This window comes from Clupea harengus, chromosome 15 (genome assembly GCF_900700415.2).
Source record: "Clupea harengus chromosome 15, Ch_v2.0.2, whole genome shotgun sequence".
NCBI classification, from domain to species: Eukaryota; Metazoa; Chordata; class Actinopteri; order Clupeiformes; family Clupeidae; genus Clupea; species Clupea harengus.
Window position 1 is genome coordinate 9,883,607 of NC_045166.1, and position 22,483 is coordinate 9,906,089.

Below are 22,483 nucleotides of genomic sequence, written 5' to 3' on the forward strand. Positions count from 1 at the left end.
TGGTGGTGTTTGCAAGGTTTTTGCATGCCTTTTAGGTAGTTATCTAGATTGCTAGTTTTGGAACAGAACTACTTATTGCTGCTTTAACATAACATAGGCTACCCAAGGGCGAGGAGTAGCCTATGTACTTCAACAACAAACCTGTACTGATCTCGCTAAATGAGATTTAATGTTATTTGGTAAGTCGAAAATCGTAAACTCATAAAATGGTAGAATAGGCAGGAATTAACTTCGTTACCTATCGACCAAATGCAGTCTTCCAAAAATCTATTTCTGCAGAAGAAAGCCTGTATAATTTATAACATATCGTTACTAAAATAGAAATATCGCCCAAACCGCTCGTTTTCTGATTGGTTACTTTGATTAAATCAGGGATAATTAGGAAAACTGACACACCTGCAGAAAGTATGTTTTTTTTTTTTTTTTGCCAGTACATTTATATTGAAGTTTATCTCTAATTAGTTCATGTGTTTGCCTTAAAAGGTAAAATTACCTTATAGTAAAGGAAAAGGAGAGAGATGGGGAAAATAACTTAGATGTATATTGGTGTCATATTGTCGTACAGCCCATCTGAAACACAACTGCACAATCTACGTGGAGGTGTGCGTCAAATGTTTGCGTGCTCGTGTAGGCTCGGCTACTCTCAGCCAACTGCACCAAAGCCACTTCACATCCAGGCTTTACACTAGCAGCAACGGAACTACTCGTCTTCAGCCTTCGTTTTTCCCTGCATGAGGAATAATTGCTTTAAACATATTTTCCAACTGGAATGAAATGGAGGACATTTCGTTTGATGAAACAGAGCTTTATTATTCATGCCACTGTCTCGAAAACTCTTAAGACTTTAGGATAGGATATCCCCACTGTAGATTCAGGCAACCACGGATGAGACCATGGATGCTCCAGTGAATTCTGAGAAATCACATCTTATGAATGAGAAGAATGCCAAAATGTATTCACTAAAACTGAAAAGGTAGGCTAACTGTTTTTTTTTTTTTTTTCATTGTAACTGGCTACATGAAGCTATAAGTTATTGTAGCTACTGTATGGTATTATTTAGCCTACTGCTGAGTCTAATTTTGAATTAAATGACAGCAGCCTTCTGCAACCGATTAAACTATTTAATGTACCCTTATCTTTATTAAACATACACAGTGGAGTTTTAGAATATACATTTGGCGATATATTTGTGTTCAATTATAATTTTGGTAGCGCTGACGCCATTCCTTATGTGAAGCGGGTTTTTGCAACCGCAAGACCTGCAGTGGTGTTTCACTGGTGCTTTTAAATTAATACAAATATATATATATGTACAGCACATATTGTTATCAACATCAAACACATGGAGTCGTTAAGTCTCACAAGATTCAGTTTAGGCTAATTCTACAAGATACTTTCAACACCACATCAAAACATAAACCGTCAGAGTTCCAGTGCCCTGAATATCAGAGACATGTAAGGCTTTCCACTATTCCAAAAGAAACCTTTTTCGTATGCTCCCGACGCACTTCCATTAACCAGACTGTGTGTGAAATGTTTTATGTGAATGAACAAATTCATTTTCACGGCTCACTTGATCGTAGACAGTATTTGACGAATGGCCGCAGGGAAGTTGTGGGACTAGCCTGCAAACCTATCATCTCTTATTATGGGATACGATGTAGAAAAGGGACCATCGGTTAAGATGCTGAAAATAAAATGTTTAAGCCACATAAATACATTTCTGGATAATAAAAACTGTTTATTAACTAAATGTAAATTGTATGTTGTCACGTAGCCTAATAATGACGAATAAAATAAAACAAAACAAACAAAAAAAAACACCAATTACTGCTAATTAAAATCGCCAACTACTCTAAATAGGTTATGTTTGTGTTTGAACATTTTTGTTTTATTTTTTTTACAGTTGACAATGTTTTGCATTTAGAAATGTCATATTCTGTCAAAAAATTGTCTACGGACCTATATTCTGCGCACTTCATTAAGTAAAAAAATAAATACATTTGATCTGTACTGTTTTTTTAAAAGCGAATAATGTGAGAACACGCAGATGCTTATCAAAGGGAAGGTTATTACGTTTCAGCACCTTGGACAGGGTCGCCACGTACATTAACTGAGAAGAGTTGATATTCTGTCTGTGAAGCCGGCCGATCTTCTATAGCCTGTAAAAGCGATATTGCAGGGTATTCGGGTTAGAAAAAGTATTTGGGGGGCTCCAGTGTGTTTGTATATGCCTGACTCAGTGACTCGATTTGGTGCATAGGGTAGGCCGATTTAGCCGTTCAGCGTAGATTTCAAAATATTTGACTTGCTTAGTTGAAGTGTGTGGCAATAGTGCCCTGTCCTGGTCTCATTGCATAATTGAATGGTTTGCTTAATTGCGCCATTGCCTTGTTAGCCTATGTGTATGGCGTGTTTATACCAGCCTTTAACTGCCAAAGTTGATTTCAGTCATGCTGTGGCAAGTGCTTCTTTTAAAGGTCTACACATTAATATCTAGGCTATTTAATGATTTTAATATAATAGGCTACTAATAACGTGCCTCTAAGATACAGGCTATTCATTGGAAAAAAAATTACTTCCGATTGGGCTCGGGAGCATGTTTGATGGAGGGAATAGTTATGAGAAAACAGGCCTAAACAAAAGTTTGTTTCACAGAAAAAAATATAAATTAACTCTTTTTTTCTGTCTTAAATCGTAAGTTGTCTTTCCGCGTCACTTACATAAATGCTAGAGACAAAAGCAGCGGTCAAAAGACAAGAGGTTAAGCTAGTTATTCATTTAAAACGTATTAGTAATGCTGTCTTTGAGAGATGGGTCCTGTCGCTAGGGTAGGAGAATAGATCCTGTCTAAAACACTTGGGTAATTACGGAGATATGTGACTTCTTCTTTCATGAACGTAACCATAATACCGCCAAGGGATATTGTCTTTTACACATTCAAAATTAAACTATTGTCGATTATTTAATTATTGGTATGTCAAATGGTATATATTCACGTACATACGTAGGTGCGAGTTAAAAGTCTGAAAAAGAGGATGATGCAGGGAGGAAAGATTAAGAGGAGAGCAAGGAATAGAGCAAAGCTTTAATTTTTAATTAGGCTATACAACAGCATAGCGGCTAATTGCTAGCTTAGCTTAAATCAATGGAGTGATTGTATATGACTTTAGGGCTTTAAACATGGATATACGTGCAATAGTCTGAAAGAGGTCAGGATCGTCTCTCTCTTTCTTTCTCTCTCTCTCTCTCTCTCTCTCTCTGCACATGAGATGGGCAGAGCATGTACTGACAGTCAAGGAGGGTGTACATTCACATTTGGTGTGTGTGTGTCTGTGTGACAAATCTCCATGAATGCAAGGGGAGGGAGATGGAGAGAGAGAGAGAGAGAGAGAGAGAGAGGGAGAGGGAGAGAGAGAGAAAGAAAGCCACGCAAAGCGATATGTTGCGCAGGACTAAAACCCACCCACCCAGCAACCATATCTCCTGTGAGATGAGCGCTTACAGATTTGCCTTAGTTCATCCACATGAGTCTATGGGGAATGCTTTATAGCTGCGCAAGGCAACAAGAGATAATCAGGTCCATGGAAATAAAGTGTGACTCTAAAGAGAGGGACACCATACATGGTTCCTATACCAAGTCCTGTTCTGTCATTTAGTGTGAATATTCCCTCTATGTCATCTATTATGAGCTATTGAATGTTAATGCTTATTTTAATTCTTTCAAGATGGCAGGCCTAAACTCAAGTACACTAAATGCTTGCCCTAACCATAGGCGTCATTTATGTTGGGGACACTGGGGACATGTCCCCACCACTTTTTGCAATCATGAATTTAGTCTCCACCACTATTGACATCTGAAAATAAAACTCATCGATATCAGTGGCTGACATCCTGATAAAGTCATAAATTCAACTCTTATTCCTTATGGTTGTTTGCCACATAGACGCCACATAAAACAACTGGCAAGGAGTTCAACAAATGCTGCAGTGTTTTCTGAGCTCGGATGATAAACGTGTGAAAACGTGTGTGAAGAGCTGCAACTGCTTAAAACGTTCTGAACTGCTAAACTTTTTAAAACTTTCCGTGGCTGCAGTGAATGTTGGCTAGCTAGCAGGCTAGCAAGCGGCAATTTCAAAGAAGGGAGGAAACCAGACAACACACGAGCGGTGAAGGAAGGAGAAGTAAGTTAAATAAACCTGAACAAATGGGAAGGAAAATGACTGCAAATAGAACTAAGTAGTCGTGAGTAAACTCTGACAACAGTGAATGGATGAGTCTCTAAAAGAAACAAGGGAACAGGGGCGGCTTGTCCATAAGGGCGATTGGGGCGACGCACTGCCTAGGGGAAAAGGAGGAAAAAAAAAAAACCTCCTGATGTATAAACGCAATATCCTTGTAAGTCGCGTAAATGACATGTACATTTAAATGTAATAATTTGTTTTCTGTCGGATTCTACCATTAGAGCGTCTGATCTGCCTCTGTATGTCATTGCCGAATCAGGTAACAGTCGTTCAGTCAGCCTAAAGTCGTGCTTCAAATGGCCCCGCCCCTTCTGGGGCGATTTGGGGCGAAATGAAAATCACCCCAGACCTCTTGTCGCTACCGGATGGTAGTCCTCTACCGGATGGTAGTCCCGCACATCGCGCATGCTCAGACACAAACGGTTTACGGCAGAAGGCTCAACGTCAACATATGGGGTTGTCTTAACGCATAATGTGGGTATATTTAATGTAATATTTAATTATTAAAAGTGTGGAGACGGAGTAAGGGTAAAGGCAAATAGTTTGTATTATGAAGAAGTGAGAAAATATAGCAGTAGGTAAAACAAATAAAGCATTGATGTGCTAGCCAATATAACTTGACAGGGAGAACAAAAGAGAATATCCAGTATATCTTTAACTTCTTCATTATACAAACGTTAAGAACTTACAGCTGTATACAATGACCAAACTTCTTAAAGTATACCGTCTTTCGCAAACTTCCATCAGCTTTAGCCAGCGATTGTATTCCGCTGTCTACAGTGTCGCAAAGTGGCGCATGATCGGGTAGTGCGCATGCGCGACTACTATCCGGTAGAGGACTACCATCCGGTAGCGACACCTCTCCCATTGACTCCCATGTTAAATCAATTTTTTTCACAAAACAGAGCTCTCAATGCATTCTCTATGGCTTCCGGGAGGGCTCGCCCCTCCATGTCGTGTCATAAGTAGTGGACGTAAAAGCCTATACGAACGTCATACAGCTTTGACGGAGGCATATTCTGTCAAGAAGGCTGCCCTGTTCAGTGCAGTAACTCGATTCGCTCTTTGACAGAAACTCCTTTTTAGTCGGCGTACTAATGAAGATAAATTTACAACAAAACAATTAGGACTTCCTAGACCAAATGCATCCATTCAACATGTTTCTACAAAGGGAGGGAAATCCTACATCCAAGAATTGGAACGAAAGAAAATTGCGGTCGTGAAGTGGCTAACGCGGTAGGTATTTCATATACCACTGTCACTTTTTATAGGTTTCACAGTGGGTTTCACAGTTCGCTTCTTGCACTAACACTGAATAATTTTTTATGTGATGACTTATTTTGCTTTTGTAAGCCAATACTTTCAAGATCAGTCAATAAATATTGTTGGTTTTGACTTATGTTACCCAGGGGGGGCCCAAATAAAAAATATATTTTTTTCCCCACGAAAACAGAATTGCAACTTTCAAACGCTATTTTGCCCTGTAAGACTGCATTTCTTTCACATAAACACAACAGCGATCGCAACGATGAACAAACATTAATTCAAGAACAAATCACTGAGAAAATGTCACGCCTGTGCTGGACTACGCTCCGGCCACGCCCCCTGTTCAACTGTTTATGGACACACACACACCTCCACGTCATCTTCCCAATCGCCTGCAAATAATGTTTTCTTAGTCTTCTAAAAGTGAATCTAAAATGATATAACAAAAGTATGCAGTATCATCATTTGCTATTATGTAGTTATTAAGCATTTTGGTGTATTTGGACAGCCTGACATTTTTTTATTCCAAGATGCATAGCTCTTGATTAGTTGAATCATGTCTAATTAAACTGGCTAGCTCACTCCACCAAAACTAACGCTGTTATGATTATTCAAATTTTTATGACGCAAAATGACGCAAATTGCGGTACAGCTGAACTTGAACTGATGTTTCGACTGAATGGCAATAACAAGGAACGTCACAAGTCACTGGCTAGCTAGTGTTAGCTAACAAGCAAGATTACATACAATCCATTCGCTAAAGTTGACAATACAACACTTGGATTTTTACCAGTATTCCTCACTTGTTGACAAGTTGCCGCATTTGGCTTCCTTAATGGGTGTGCTATGCAACGAGTAAGATATGTTTATGTTGTTGCACTGGCTATTGGCTTTATATGGTCGCCCCTATTTTAATCATGTCGTCTTTTGTATAATGTAGAATAAATGGACATATCATTTTTTATATACCCGCCTCTGTAAAATCCTTAAAGAACTATGTGACAGGGAGTAGGAAAACTTTCAATGATAAGGTACATCTTTTCTTCTTAACTCCACTAAAGTGCCGAGGGCAATTCACGCATTCGTGAACGTTTTATTATCTGGAATTCATTCTAGGCTAGAACAGGATTGAAGGATTTACCTTTCTCCTTGGCACGCTTCTCTTCTTCTTCCTTTCCTTTCTTCTTAAATTGCGCCCCGGATGGCTTTTACCTCTTCATTATTTTGTTCTTCAAAGTTTCTTGAACACACACACACACTCTAACCAAACGCCTCACTGTGCTAGCATGTTCTGACAACACCAAGGACGTACGTGTCGCTACACGATGGTAGTCCTTTGGGGGATAGTAGTCCCTCGCATTGCGCATGCTCAGACACAAACGGTTTACGGCATAAGGCTCAATATCAACATCAACATATCTGGCTTGTCTTAACGCATAATGTAGGTTTATTTAACGTAATATTTAATAATGTTGTAAACGGTTTAAACGTCAACATATGGGGCTTGTCTTAACGCATAATGTGGGTATATTTAATGTTATATATAATTATGTTGTAAACGGCTAACAGCATAAGGCTCTACGTCAACATATGAAACGAAACTGGGGAGAGACTTTTTGATCCTCCACCTCATTTGTTTTGTCCACTGTGACATCTTCTTTGTTTTTAAATAAATAGTCATGTTTTCAAAAAACTGGCTTTCGTCGCTTTTCTCCATGATTGAAAACGGATCTGTCGTTGTGACAGCAGTCGACAGTGTCGCAAAATGACGCATGCGCAATGTGAGGGACTACGATCCCCCAAAGGACTACCATCGTGTAGCGACAGTACGTACCCCTTCCGTTTTCGATTTTTGGCTCATTTTACCCTAATGCGCCTATACCGCCTGTAGGAAAAACCGCCCCTGATGTTACCCCTTCTTTAGGATGTTACTGGACATATCATGTGTCCTGTTAAGCTATGGTACATCATACAACATTTGAGACACGTGGATAATGAAAAAGTGGGATCATTTAATGTGGAGCCACATCATGTTTGCTTATGAAGGCTCCTGGATGCAACTTTCTTCCATAGCTTTCCACCTGTAACTTGCTACTCTAGCTATGTAGCAAGAGGGGACATATTACTGTTGTGTGCTGCCAATAGTGGACAAAAAGGTATTGCTGTATGAGTTAATCAGTTAACTTAATGTACCTACTAAATGGGTCGCCTTAATCATTATCAAAAAAATTGCCCCCCCTGAGATTTTTTTCAGGAGCCGCCACTGCAAGGGAATCGTGCATTTAGAAATGTATTAGACTGAAAGGACAAGCTTAAAAGCTAGAAAGAAATGGCGGGAGCATTGGTGCTTTTGATGAACAGAATGAACAATGGAGTGGGTATACAGAGTGTTTTGAGTACTTTGTCAAAGCCAATGGCACAGATGAGGACCATGCTGTGTCAAATCAAGTGGACGTATTCTAGTTCCAGCACATGTATGTTAACCTTACTGGCCCGTTTGAAGAGAGAATGTTGCCGGGGCCTATTGGTGCACATAGTGATGGCCAGATGTCGCAATCATGAGATCAACCACAGCCCAGAAAAACATTGAGAGGCTTCAGGAAATGTTCAGTCGTTTCAGCTTTCTGGAAGAGCTGGGAAGCAACAATGGTCCAAAATGGAAGAAACAGCCGGTAGAAACGTCCCCCAAAGGCCTACTTTTTCCTTTCATACTTTTGAGTACATTTCAGAGCCTGTACGTTTTCACTGGGGTGGGGCCAGTAGTCACTTCCTTAAGATTGCTGTGCACAGCTTTGAAGATATACAAAAAAAGAAGAAAAGCATAAAAAGAGGGCAAACGCATCATATTAATGGAAGCTGAAGTCGATTTCAGTGGCTGATAATTGCTATTGGCCACTTTGACTTGCCTATTTCAAGATGTCTCTCTTGATAGGGTTTTTTGGTAGAAATGTTGGTGCTATATCCCACATCATTGACAAGGTCTTAAGTGTTTTTTACCCTCCACATTGAACTCACAACAACCACCCCACCATCCTCACTGTTGGCCTGTGCTTTTTCTTATCTCACCCTGCCCAGCTAAAGCCTGTTGGTGAATTTGTAGAGTTGTGGCTTTGAAGATTTATTACATTTCATCACAGGCCCCTGGCTCACAAGGTGTCATTTTATTCCAAGTGTCCCATCTGTAACCATCTCAGTGGTTTGCATTCATAAACAACTCATGGTGTCCCATTCAAATTCTCATTTCAGGAGATCTGCTTTATTATCTGGCATTATTGGCCTAGCAACAAGGAATCCCTTTATCGTTGTATCAGTGTTTAATATTGATTGATATTCCAATTAATTTGATCTTATTGAAGAACAAAATCCTTGTATGTTGTGTGCAGCCACCAAGGCTATAAGACACAGTCACAGTGCAAATTCCCATTCAAACAACCTGCTTTTACAGATCCGAGAGTTTTCGAGCCTTTGGGGAATAAACTGTCCATGTATCTCACACACTCACACACACACACACACACACACACACACACACACACACACACACACAAACACAAACACACACACACACACAATTCTATGATGATGAGATACATTGATGCTTGAGAAATTATTATGAAGCCAATACAAAATAATGCCATGATAAATAATGATTCCCAAAAAAATATTTTGGAGAATGCACAGAAGAACACTTCAGCTACTGGTTTAATGCTTTGCTGGTTCCAGACACTGCCTCCAAGTGTCTTGATTTGAACTTTGTGGGTGGTCAACTGCCTCTGTAAGCATCCTTAAGTAGCCTTTCAATTCCTACCCATCAGAATGAAGTTATTAATCTAATTGAGCCATTGACCAACACTTGACTGTAAAAAAAACTGTAAAAAATCCCAAAATATATTTCAATATCTTAAAATGATTGATCATCTAGACCAGTGGTTCCCAAACTTTTTACAGTCCCGTACCCCTTCAGGCATTCAATCTCCAGCTACGTACCCCCCCCCCCCCCCCCCCCCCCCTTTCACCTTTTAGGTGAATTCCGTTTTATTCCGTTTTGGCTCATTTGGTTCACCCTGAGGTAGTATTTTGAGTTAGCCTGACGATGTCATACTCAGAATTCTAGTCAGAATATGAGTCTGATATCGCTCCATTGGGCTGTGATTATGGGGCGTGTTTCAACCGAACCAGGAGAAAAAATGCCTCTTCGCTCAATTGGTTACCTACAACCAATCAGAACAACCTAGTATGTGACCAGGGGCAGCTGATACATTACACTTTTACCGGATCCCGTAGGAAGGAAGGCAAAAACATCTTTTCGATTGACAAATGCCTTAATCGCGTTTCTCTTTTCCTCTTTCAAAATAAATGCACTGTCAATGTCTAAATGGACTCGAATCTATATATTTCAGCTCTCCAGCGGCAGCCATGTTTGTTGAAAACGAATTCAACTCGTGTGTTGGTGACGTGGTTGGTTACGTTACTGTTGATCATCTGTCCATCATCGTATAAAGCCCGCCTTAACAATTTGATTGGTACGGCCGATATCGAGCCGCAGATAATTTCTCCTTAATGGAGTAATGCCAGACCGAACTTCCCAACCAAAAAATGTGTGGGCGGGGCTAAGTTCGGTCTGGTATCCAGGCTAATTTTGAGTGGCTTAAAATGAGTGAATAATATGTGCCAAAAGTGACCCAAACCTTCTAAGGTTGTTGTTTGCCAGCCATCAACAGAACAGAAGACTAAAAAAACATTATTTGCAGGCGATTGGGAAGATGAGCGAATTAATTTTACAGGCTGTAGCGGAGGTGTGAGTGTCAACCGTTGAACAGGGGGGCGTGGCCAGAGCGGAGTTCAGCACAGTTGTGACATTTTCTCAGGTGGTTTTGTTTTTTAATTAATGCTTGTTCATCGTTGCGATCATTGTTGTGTTTATTAGAAATAAATACAGCCTCGCAGGGCAAAATACAGGGGAATTTGGGCGATTTTGATGCACAAAATGATGTTTCCGTCTGAAAGTTGCAATTCTGTTTCAAAGGGTACATTCCGCGAATTCCGTCCGTTTTCCGTTATCGCGGAAATTTTCTCCCCGCGTATCGCCTGAACCACTTTGCGTACCCCAGTTTGGGAACCGAGGATCTAGACCATCTGCTGGAGAGACATGTTTTATGAAGAAGTAAAATGTTACTGCCTTGTGAATAGGAGCTGTGTGTGTGTGTGTGCTGTGTATGTGTATGTGTATATCACTGCCTTGTGAATAGCAGTCACTCCATAAGCATCCTACACTTATATTGTGCCCTGCGGCATCTAACACAGAACTAGTTCTATTCTGCAACGTATTTCACATCTCTAACCTCTGTGGAGGACACAAGACTTGGTTTGTCCATCCATGACAGCCTAACATCATCAGGGGTATCCTTCTATTGCCCTCTTATAATGATCTGGGGTATCCTCCTATTGCCCTCGTGTAATGGTCAGTGGTATCTACCTATTGCCATCATGTAATGGTCAGGGGTATCCTCCTATTGCCCTCGTGTAATGGTCAGGGGTATCCCCCTATTGCCCTTGTGTAATGATCTGCTTTCCTTTAAACTGCCTGGCCACTGAGCCCTGAACTATAAAATCCCCATCTTGGGTACTGGTACTGTGTGAGTGTGTGTGATTGTATATGAATATATGTTAGTAATGCTGCATATGTGTATGTACAGTGCCCTCCACAATTATTGGCACCCTTAGTGAATATGAGCAAAACAGGCTATGAAAAAATATGTCTTTACTGTTTATCCTCTTGGTCTTTCCCTCAAAATATTCACAAAAATCTCACCTTTTCATTGAAGTAAAACATTTTTTTTTACATTAAAGACATATTTTTCTCCAAAACATATGTGCCACAATTATTGGCACCCCTAGAACATCTTATAATTAAAATTTAACTGAAGTATATTTCCAGTCATGTTTTACATTTTTAAGTTCACGTGTTTGATTAGGAATTCTAAAGTGTTTCCCTTGTTTCACTGGGCTATCAATATGAGCTGACACAGGCCAAATTCCCTTAGTCATTTATCACTATGGGAAAGACCCAAGAACACAGTGAAGTGCAACGAAAAGTTGTTGAGCTGCACAAATCAAGAAATGGACATAAGAAAATCTCTAAACAGTTGAAAATACCCATTTCATGGAAAATACCCATTTCATGGAAATAATTAAGTTTAAAGCGACAGGAGATGTTAAGAATCAACCTGGAAGAGGACGTGTGTGTACATTGACCCCATGCACCGTGAGGAGGATGGTTCGACTGGCAAAAGAATCTCCAAGGATCACAGCTGGAGTATTGCAGAGGTTAGTTGAGTCTTGGGGTCAGAAAGTCTCCAAAACTACCATCAGGCACCACCTACATCACCACAAGTTGCCAGGAGGGTTGCCAGAAAAAAACTTCTCCTGTCAATCAACAACAAATGAAAGCGCCTACAGTTTGCCAAATGTAAGTCAGACTTTCAATGGGACCGAGTTATATGGTCAGATGAGACCAAAATAAAGCTTTTTTTTTAAAGGTGGGTTTGGCGTAGACAGAAAGATAGAAAAGCACCTCATACCCACTGTGAAGTATGGTGGCGGATCTTTGATGTTGTGGGGCTGTTTTTCTTCCAAAGGCCCTTGACATCTTGTTAGGACACATGATATCATGGACTCCATCAAATACCAGCAGATATTAAATGAAAACCTAACAGCCCCCTCCAGGAAGCTTAAAATGGTCCGTGGTTGGACCTTCCAGCAGGACAATGATCTGAAGAACACCTCAAAATCAACACAAAAATGGTTCACCGACCGCAGAATAAAGGTTTTGCCATGGCCATCACAGTCCCCCGACCTTAACCCCATAGAAAATCTGTGGGATGAGCTGAAGCCGAGTCTACAAACGTTGACCTCAGTATCTGAAGGATCTGGAGAGATACTGTATGTAGGAATGGTCTCAGATCCCGTGCCATGTGTTCACCTCAGACTCAGAGTTGTTATCTTGGAAAAGGGAGGCTGCACAAAACATTAAATTAAGGGGTGCCAATAATTGTGGCACACATGTTTTGGAGAATAATATTTATTGTTTATTTATGTCAACATTTTTTTTTCTTTCAATAATTTGACTTCAAAGATTTTCGTGAATATTTTGAGTGAAAGACCAGGAGGATAAACAGCAAAGAAATATTTTTTCATAGCCTGTTTTGCTCATATTCACTAAGGGTGCTGTCATGGCAAAAAGTGAGCGGGTGCCAAAAAGAGCCCGGGTGATGTAATATTGGCTTTCAAACGACTTATGAGTGACAGTTGCTATACCAACACTAGCATTACGTAACCCGGACACTACGTAACCCGGGCACTTTTTGGTCAGTCTCAAGAGTCGTTCGAAAGCCATCAGCTACTTGTTAGTCACTTAATATTGTGCCTACAACTATTAAGTATTCCGTTTTAGCTACACCTGCCGGTATCCTGTACATCAACATTTGCAGTCAATACTACTTTTTGAATGCTATATATTGTGGCTAAACACATTTTTACCCGGTAAATAAAGTGTTCCATTTTAGCCGTTTACATCATCATTTGCATTTCAATTGAAATTGTTTAGAGTAGAAATTTGTTTTTATAAAAAAGGAGAAAATATACTGATATACGGTGCTTGTTTATCTACCGTTTTAGCAAGCCAGCCAGTTAATTTGATAACATCTTAAATAATATACGGTGCTTGTTCATCTACCTTTTTAGCAGGCCAGCCAGTTAATTAATTTGCTCACATCTTAAATAATATACGGTGCTTGTTCATCTACCTTTTTAGCAAGCCAGCCAGTTAATTTGCTCACATCTTAAATAATATACGGTACGGTGCTTGTTCATATACCTTTTAAGCAAGCTAGCCAGTTAATTTAATAACATCTTAAATAATATATGGTGCTTGTTCATCTACCTTTTAAGCAAGCCAGCAAGTTAATTTGCTAACATCTTAAATACTATACGGTGCTTGTTCATCTACCTTTTTAGCAAGCCAGCCAGTTCATTTGCTAACATCTTAAATAATATACGGTGCTTGTTCATCTACCTTTTTAGCAAGCCAGCCAGTTCATTTGCTAACATCTTAAATAATTTAAGATCTACCATTATTTGTTGATATAGGCCTATTTAGAAAGACTTGGGAGAGTTCATACTAGCTTGCTAGCTATACACTAAGCAAAATAATGTGCCCCAGCTAACGGAGGAATTGCTAATCGCTAACGAGATGCTAGCGGCGAAACCGGTTGAAATTTACTTACTTTGACACTATAACAAACTTGTGAGTCAACAACTTTCCTAACACAGTCAAACATCAAGCACATGGTTGTTTTGCTTGGTTTATTGCAGGTAAAATACAGGCAAGCTGGTCTCAGGTAGCGAAGTATAATGCAAGATGCTCTGGGGTAAATCGCGTTATTGAGGTAGTCTGACTTCCTAAAAGAGCCCGGGTGACGTAATGCTAACGTTGGTATAGCAACTGTCACTCAAGAGTCGTTCGAAAGCCAACATTACATCACCCGGGCTCTTTTTGGCACCCGGTCACTTTTTACCATGACAGTGCCAATAATTGTGGAGGGCACTGTATGTGTGAGTGTGCATGTGTGATTGTATTGTATGTATGTGTGAGTGAGCATGTGTCTGTGTGTGTGTGTGTGTGCGCGAGAGAGATAGTGTGTGCATGTTGGACAGGGGGCTGTCCCAGTGGTGTAATTAAACAGCCGCTCTTTTCTACTTGGCCGCTTCCTTAGAGTTGTGTGTATGTGTGTGTGTGTGCGTGGGTGGGGGGGTTGCATGACGGAGGTGGGTTCTCAGACTCACTTTTCCAGCCCATTAGTCCCATCATAGAGCTCCTCATTGGGACAGCACCTGGGCTGGGGGGAGAGTGGGAGGTGAGGCGGGGGGGCGGTCACCAAAATGTCCAGTCAGCAATGTTCACATTGGCAGGAGTCTAATCCCAGTCTGTTTTCAGGCATGGAGAGTGAAGAAAAAAGGAACAGGTTCTGAGGCAGAGATTGCTGGGTACATCTTGTGCTGTGGTGTTTTTTTATTATATATACTGTATATTATTTTTGTTTTTATGGTTCTACGGTGAATATGAAATGTTTAGTTCCATATACATATTTTCCTCACTCACTTAAATGAAACAGAATGCAAAAAAAATCCCAAAACATGTTTACATTCTTTCTCTCCTTTCAAGTTATAATACAAATGAGGAAGTGAATCATCATCACCACCTACCACCACCCTTTCCTCTTGTGTTTTCTGGAGAGCATTCTTGAAGGAAAATATTGTCCCCTAATCAGATGGTTTTTTTTTTGTTTGTTTTAGTGAATTTCCTGATTCCAAAGACGGCTATCCCAGCATGCCCTTGGAGAACGGTGACGCGGTCGGGGCCATCGAGCTGAGGCAGCCCGTGCGCGCCCATTGTCATGGCCACAAAGCATCCGGAGGGGAGAGCGGCGAGAGGCTGCTGGCTCAGAAGAAGCTCTACATCGCTTCCATAGTCTGCCTGGTGTTTATGATAGGAGAGGTGATAGGTGAGAGGCTTGAGGCTGAGACATAATCTACTCCCCCCCCCCCCCCCCCAAACACACACAGGCTCACACACATTTACTCATTTAAGAGGTCATTGAGGACACCATATCATCCAAAACATGCTGACTTGTCTCTTTGAAAATATGGTTTAGACAATGATTTTTTTTATGGATAGATAAGGTAATCTTTATGTCAAAACATGTGTAGAGCTATAGAAAACTTTCTAAAAAATGTAAAATTCAACTTGGAGTCAAACTCTTGTACTGCAGATAAGTTCTGAGTTCTGCACACGAAGCTCGTAATTGCTTAGATTACGATGTCATTCATTCTCGGCTCTTCAGATTTAGATAAATGCGCTCAGCCATTACAGACCGCAGTCACAAAAAAAAGTGTTTAGCGCTGTACAACTGTTCACACATTCATCTTTATTCAATGTTAGGGTCTGGGCGTTAGGCCAATTTATGAATCATCTGAGAGAACCATTCAATTTAAATCCTGCGGGCTTCCACTGGTCTCCGGCCTCTGTGGTAGTTCTGAGTCAGCACCCTCAGTAAGAGCAACCAGAAACCAAAGGAAAATAAGAACTATTTCCTTTCTGTACACTGGCAGCTCGGAAATTGGATTCTGAAACACTGCCTGCGCCCACTGAACTCTTACGGTGGTCTAAATTTGGTTCCTGAAGTTCCACCATGCACCTAATATCTACTTTTGAGGTGAAACTTATCCATTTCTCAGACCCTTAAAGAAACACTGTGTGAGGCTTTATTGTTTTGTAAGGTATGTTTTAGTGGTTAGCTGTGGTTTTTGTCACATTCTCAGATTCATTGTGAGGGTATGGAAAGTATAGATTAACATGCCTAGCCTCATATTTTTTTCACATGGGTTGGAACCCCCTTAAACAGCTTTTACAGAATGTTACCAAATATGCTGCCAAACCACATCAATTAACAAGCTAGATATCTCTTATCGGTGCCAGATGTCTGTTGGATGTTAGCTAGTTAGCTCGCTAGTTTTAGGCAAAACATCATAATGCTTCTTTAATTACACTCCTTTTTTCGTTTATCGTTAGGTGGCTATCTAGCTCACAGTCTGGCCATCATGACAGATGCTGCTCACCTCCTGACAGACTTTGGCAGCATGATGGTCAGCATCTTCTCTCTGTGGGTCTCAACCAGGCCGCCTACAAAGACAATGAATTTTGGCTGGCATCGGTCAGGTGAGACTGTCTTTTGAACTACTGTTTCTTTAATCCAAGGCCTGTGGTATCCAGCCATGTTTTCTAATTTTGTAGCATAATGCAGAGAATTCTTTGATCGGCTACTTGATGACATAGAATGAACACAGATTTAGCATTAGATGAAATGTGCTTGTCTAGGAATAAATTGATCCCCTTGCCATCAACTATGATCAAAACAACCTAAAGGCTACAGCGGAAGGTTGACTTAGACATCTTAGCTCAGAGAGACTCAGAGAGGGCTAAGACTTGGCTCTAATGCGTTGAATCACAGTTAGCACAAATTTGAATGGAAATGTTATTCGGTCACATCATGGATTTTCTCTTTGTGCGTCCAGAGATCATGGGAGCTCTGGTGTCCGTGCTGTCCATCTGGATTGTGACGGGGGTTCTGGTGTACCTGGCCATTGACAGGATCGTCAGGAATGACTATGAGATCGAGAGCCACGTAATGCTACTCACCTCGGGCTGTGCTGTGGTGGTCAACATCATGTGAGTGCTGGGGTCTTTTAGTTGATTGTTTTTATTTTTTAACCCAGTTTGTTTTTGGCATATTATGTATAGCACTTTATGCTGAGACAGATTACAGCCTAACCTACCTAAATCCCTAAAATTAACTACATAACTTCATACAAATTATACATATATCAAAACTCTACGCTGTTACACAGTATGATAGTGTGTAAAAGTATCATATTTTATTCTTAAAATCTCCCTTTTTATAACTTTTGCTGCTTGTAGTCATGTTGGTAACAGTAGTAGTTGGTGTAGGAACAATGGTGGTGGCAGTAGTTGCACTTGTCGAAAGCGACGTGCTATTTTTGTACCCCTTCTACCGCACCTCTGTGGAGTGAAAGTGGTTCAGGAGGTAGAGGAGTCGTTCGGTAATCGGAGGGTTGCTAGTGTGTCGAAGTGTCCTTGAGCAAGACACTGAACACCGAACTCTCGATGTGCAGGTTGGCACCTTAGATAGTAGCCTCCGCCATCGGTGTATGAATGGGTAGATGTCTGAGACATTAATCTGTAAAGCACTTTGAGTGCTCTATGAGTAGAAAAGTGCTCTATATTTACCATTCACCCCTGCAGTATGGCCTACATCCTGCACCACTCCACCACCTTCCATGCCCACGGCGCCGGCTACCACAAGATTGATGAGAACGGCGTCAGTCTGAGCCCCGTGGCCCACGGTCACTCCCATGGCCTGCTGGGTGGCCACAGCAACGCCAGCGTGCGGGCTGCCTTCATCCACGTGCTGGGGGACCTCCTGCAGAGTGTGGGGGTCATGGTGGCTGCCATCATTATCTACTTCCGGGTTAGATCAAAAAGACGTTTTTTGTCACATTTTTTCTCTCTCTTAGTTCTTTGTACATGTATATTTTTATTGTAATTTTATTTACCTTGACCGGAATGCACTTTGGTTCAACTTATGTTGTTTTCAAAATGGAAGTGAAGTGACTTGATATTAAGATGCTTGAAGTGATTTTTTTTGCCAGACAAAACCACAGTGAGAGCCCTGCCCTTTCAATGTGCAGTGAACTTTAAATATGATTGACCAGAATGGGCCAATGTTTTGATGTTTCTCAAAGCATCTATTTTTTGCATAGCTTTTAGCCAGCTCTCTAAAGTATTCCATGTTATCACGTAGAACAGATTCTATACAACTGTGTCAGATGGCTGGCTAGCTATTCATGCTACCGAATGCTATCCTAAATCCGACCCAAAGTGAAGCGAAGCCCAAAGCATTGCAGATCCTCAGTTTCGTTCAATTGGAATACACTGAAACTGCTCAGTGGGAACTATTTAAACGGAAAGATAAATCGTTTCCACTCAGCTCTCTGTCACGTATTGCAACTCCCCACCCTCACCTCCACCACACACAGACACCCGTCTGAAGGAATGGAACTGGAAAACTCACTTTACAATAGTTATGACCCTCCATCTGCAGCATAATATAAATCAGACACTAGATGTACACACCATCTGATTTCATTTGCCTCTGCGTTTTCGTTGTCTGCTCTCTCTGTCTCTCTCTCTCTTGTTGTTCTCCCTCAGCCTGAATACAAAATAGCCGACCCTATTTGCACCTTCCTGTTCTCTGTGTTCGTGCTGGCAACTACAATCACAATCATGAGAGATGTTTTTCAGATACTCATGGAAGGTACAGAGACTCTAAAGATCCTATTAAATATGTGATGCTAACTGTCATGTTCATTGCTGTTTCGTTAGAAAATGAGACGTTGAATGTCCATTTGAATTACATTATTTATATTTACAAGTACACATCACACATGTGCAATATTACATTTCTGACACGTTTGAGTCACATTTCTATATGGATATTTAAAGGTGTAGTGCGTGATCCGGTTTCGCAAAAAAACATTTTTTTGTAAACAGACAGCTAAAGGACCATGGAGAGCTATTTCTTTGACATTTTTGTTGACAAAAAGTGTATGGGATTAGAATAGCGGACTGTACCTTTAACCTCTTGCTGTGCTATGTCTGGATTGAGCTTCCTGTGTTTTACATGAATGCGTTCTCTCCGCAGGGGCGCCAAAAAGCATTGAGTTTAACTCTGTTAAGGAGGTGCTGCTGTCGCTGAAGTCAGTGAAGGCCATGCATAGCCTGCACCTCTGGGCTCTCACCTTAGGGCAGACACTACTGTCTGTCCACGTGGCCATTGGTGAGGCACAGCCTAGTTCATGATTCCTGCACAAGTTATACATGGAATGAATACATTTGGCTACCTATGCCAAACTGTATTAATACACATTTTCTTGAGGGCGTTTGAGAAACGGGCCTTCCATACTTACCTCCATACCCCATCTAGAACTAGATTTGTGTTAATTTGTGTTGGTTTGTGTAGTTAGGACACAGATACTGGATATTCTGGAATCAAGTAGGTCTGAGAATGTGAATCTTAAGTTCTGCTTTGTTCCTTCAGAGGAGAACGCCGACCCACAGGTGGTTCTGAGGGAGGCCACCGACCTCCTGCACACCAAGTTCGGCTTCTACAGCACCACCATCCAGGTGGAGCCCTACTGCGAGGACATGGTCCACTGCACCCAGTGCCAGGACCCCACGGACTGATGGCCGCCGCCCTCCAGGCCAGCTGGAGAAGGTCGGTACAGAGAGGGGGCAGTCGAGAACACATGCGCACATTAATGGCATCACTGAGGCCTAACGCTGCAAACTTCATGCGATGCAGAGGGATCCGAGATGAAGGATGGTGCTCAAAGCCATCCTCCACATGGAGATCACTCATAATTATGATTTGGTACACACAGAATACACTATGAGCAAGTGGAGATTCCGTGCTTCGTGCTTTCATATAATTCCGCAAGTAGTCTGTTCACTTATTGTTACAGAATATGATTGATGTCATATTTCATATTAATTCAATTAATTGCAGCTAAGCATAGATGGATGTGGAAAATGGGATATCAAAACATAAAGCATTCTGCGACGTCCCTAAAATGTATACGAACAAATGTATACGAACCTCATTGTAATTGCCTGTCCAAACATTCCTGGAGTGAGAGAGATGGTATCGACTAAAGAGAAAATAAAGTTGGGTTTCCAGTGCCCTACAGTTAGGGTTATTTCTCTCAATTTGTGGGATCAGTGACTGGGTTTGCCGGACTAAAGCTTTGTGGCTTCACATGGATGGGCCAATATGACGAGGGATTGAATTCTTCACTTAATTTCATCAAGTGCCAAGGTCGAGAGATCGAACAAGTGCATGTCGCAATAAACCAGGAAGACTCTTAGAAGCAAACTAAATAATTAATAATAATGAAAAACATAAGACAACCAGACCCATCAGAACATATAGTATAATATAGAGATAAGACTTCCCAGATGAATCCCATTAATCAAACTGGTCTTTTTATTCATAGCCCAGAGTGGCATCTTCTCAACACTTCTCAGCACAACAGAGATTATTGTTTACAGCTGAAACAGACCAGAATGTTATTCATTATCCAGTTCACTGATCATACTGCTAAGATAATCGTAACTGAAGTGAAGCATGCTTGGATTGTTCTATATCATTACATGGATATCTTGGCATGTCAGTGTTGTGGATTTACACCGCTATAGTCTGGTGGCTTATCCACGCCATAGCCCACAGTTGGTTTGTCCTATCTGGTTAGTTGGCCAGCACACTGCCGTTACAACCTTCCAGCACTACATTCCAGGAGTATGACCAGATCAACATCGGTACGAGGTCTATACAAGCCACTTCAGAGATCTTTGTGACATATGCATTACATGCAAGGGATCAGCATAAAACATAAAGTGACGTGGCTATCAACTTCAAAGGAATCAAAAGTGTTAACGAGGAACAGAATGAAGTCAGGTGTACAGCCATAGGAAGCAGAGACACTAAAAAAGCCAGACCCATCATCAGTGTTGTGTTTGAATGTTTCAATGTTTCTTGCAAACTAAGAATTGTGGCTGAAATTCATTTAAAAAGGTTCACCGTTGCATGGATGGGTCTCCCTCATTTAGCACAGTGAACATCATACAGCTAAGGCTGTATCAAAATGTCCTCATACAAATCTATATTTTGCCAACTTTGATAAAATGGAAGTATATTTTACATGTAAATATATCATCATTTGTAAAGCCACGTGAGAAACGAACAAAAATATCACTTCAGAGTAACCAACACCATTTTTGCTATATTTTATTTAAAATTTTTAATGGATGTTTTGAGGAGGGAACTTGAACTTGTGGCGTGTGAACGGTGAAAGTAAGTGGATAGCGATGGCACGCATAAGACAGTACTTTTAATCTTGGGTTGTCAGTGGATACCTGTCGATAATCACAATAAGGTCTTAAATCTTTAGTGTCAGCAATACAATCACTGCAGCCCATAGCTGTGGAACACAAATGAACATTTTACTGCCAAACCGAGCCTCATATGATTTCCCTTAATCAATAAACAATATGACCACTGAGGCCTATATGCCTTCTTTGTTATTTTAATATTAGATGTATCTAAAAGAGATTATTCTTAAAAGCCATGGGAGCTCATATAATGGGAGGTATAATACAAATAATAACAATAATAACAATAATAGTAATTATAATACTAATAGATAACAAAAATAACTTTTATTGCACCAATTTACAGTCAGTTGGAGAGAAGCACGCACACCGTATCACAGTTTGGTTCTTGGTTCTCACCACTATGGTGAGAATGGTTAAGAGTGGTGAGAGGGAGAGATTTGGGCTGCCTACACACACACAGTCCTGGTACACATCAACCTTAATGTAACTGTCCTGTAACCTGTTTATCTGTCCTGTGATGTTTCCGAGTTCTATGTTGTAACGGTCGTGTGAAAATTCGGTAAATGCTCTAAAAGCGACGTATTTTCTGTGTATATTCACTTTGTGAATGTGTAAATAAATTTGCTTACTGTTAACAAATTATCTGTAAACGTCGTGTATAAATGTTGTATGGTGATAATGTGTGTAACAATATGAAATCTCTGGCAACCAACATGCTGTTTGATATTTCATTTCTATTTGTGTGGTGGGACTTTTGTAAATTGCAATAAATGTGTGCAAACGGTAAAATTAGAGTTTGTTTTTCCTTTTCCCACTAAGCTATCTGAGAAGTAAGGCAAACACCTCCATCATGTGCCTTTTTAAAGTTCTTTCCCCCGTGTGTAAAAATAAACATTTAGCTGCTGACACAATGACGAATGTCGCTTTTAAAGCGCTACCATCCAGTAGGACCCACGTGCCTCGCGGAGCAGTAATAAGGCTGGTTATTAATGTCGCAGGATGGGAGGGAGTGACATTAATCTGTCTGGCAGTTCTCCAGTCCAGGATGACCGGGGGCTAATTAGCTACGTCCACTAGGCATGAAATACAGGCAAAGTGCTCCAAGTGCACGCGGTGGAAAGTTTCTCATGGAAGTTCCAAGGGTAGAACGCTCAGAAAATTTGGGAGGACTTCAGTGTCTTTGCACTGTTATGTATGTGTGTATGCACTGTGACTGCTTCTTCATGCATCAGAGAACATAAGGTGATGAAGAATAGAAAACCCAGCTGTGACAGTCTGCCAAGCAGGTGTGAAAGGTTGACAAAAAAGCATCCATCTATTTGACACCTCTGTGTTTCTGTTTAAGTGGTACCAGTTGACTGGATATTGTAAATGTATTATCCTT

The 22,483-nt window shown here is 40.8% G+C and overlaps 1 protein-coding gene across 1 annotated transcript; it reads left to right on the forward strand.

The window, feature by feature from the left end:
- Positions 1-31: 31 nt before the first annotated feature.
- slc30a2 (solute carrier family 30 member 2) lies at positions 32-21,888 on the forward strand. The gene is made up of 8 exons (XM_012819277.3): positions 32-973; positions 14,865-15,073; positions 16,141-16,287; positions 16,644-16,797; positions 17,392-17,617; positions 18,358-18,463; positions 18,851-18,985; positions 19,247-21,888. The coding sequence occupies exons 1-8, from the start codon at positions 894-896 to the stop codon at positions 19,390-19,392; spliced, it is 1,203 nt and encodes a 400-aa protein (XP_012674731.2). The 5' UTR covers positions 32-893; the 3' UTR covers positions 19,393-21,888.
- The last annotated feature ends 595 nt before the right edge of the window (positions 21,889-22,483 follow it).

Coding starts and splice junctions, on each gene's coding strand:
- slc30a2 (XM_012819277.3), top strand. CDS start 894: ATGGATGCTCCAGTGAATTCTGAGAAATCACATCTTATGAATGAGAAG. Junction 16,288..16,643: donor TTTTGGCTGGCATCGGTCAG/GTGAGACTGTCT, acceptor TTGTGCGTCCAG/AGATCATGGGAGCTCTGGTG. Junction 18,464..18,850: donor TTTTCAGATACTCATGGAAG/GTACAGAGACTC, acceptor TTCTCTCCGCAG/GGGCGCCAAAAAGCATTGAG.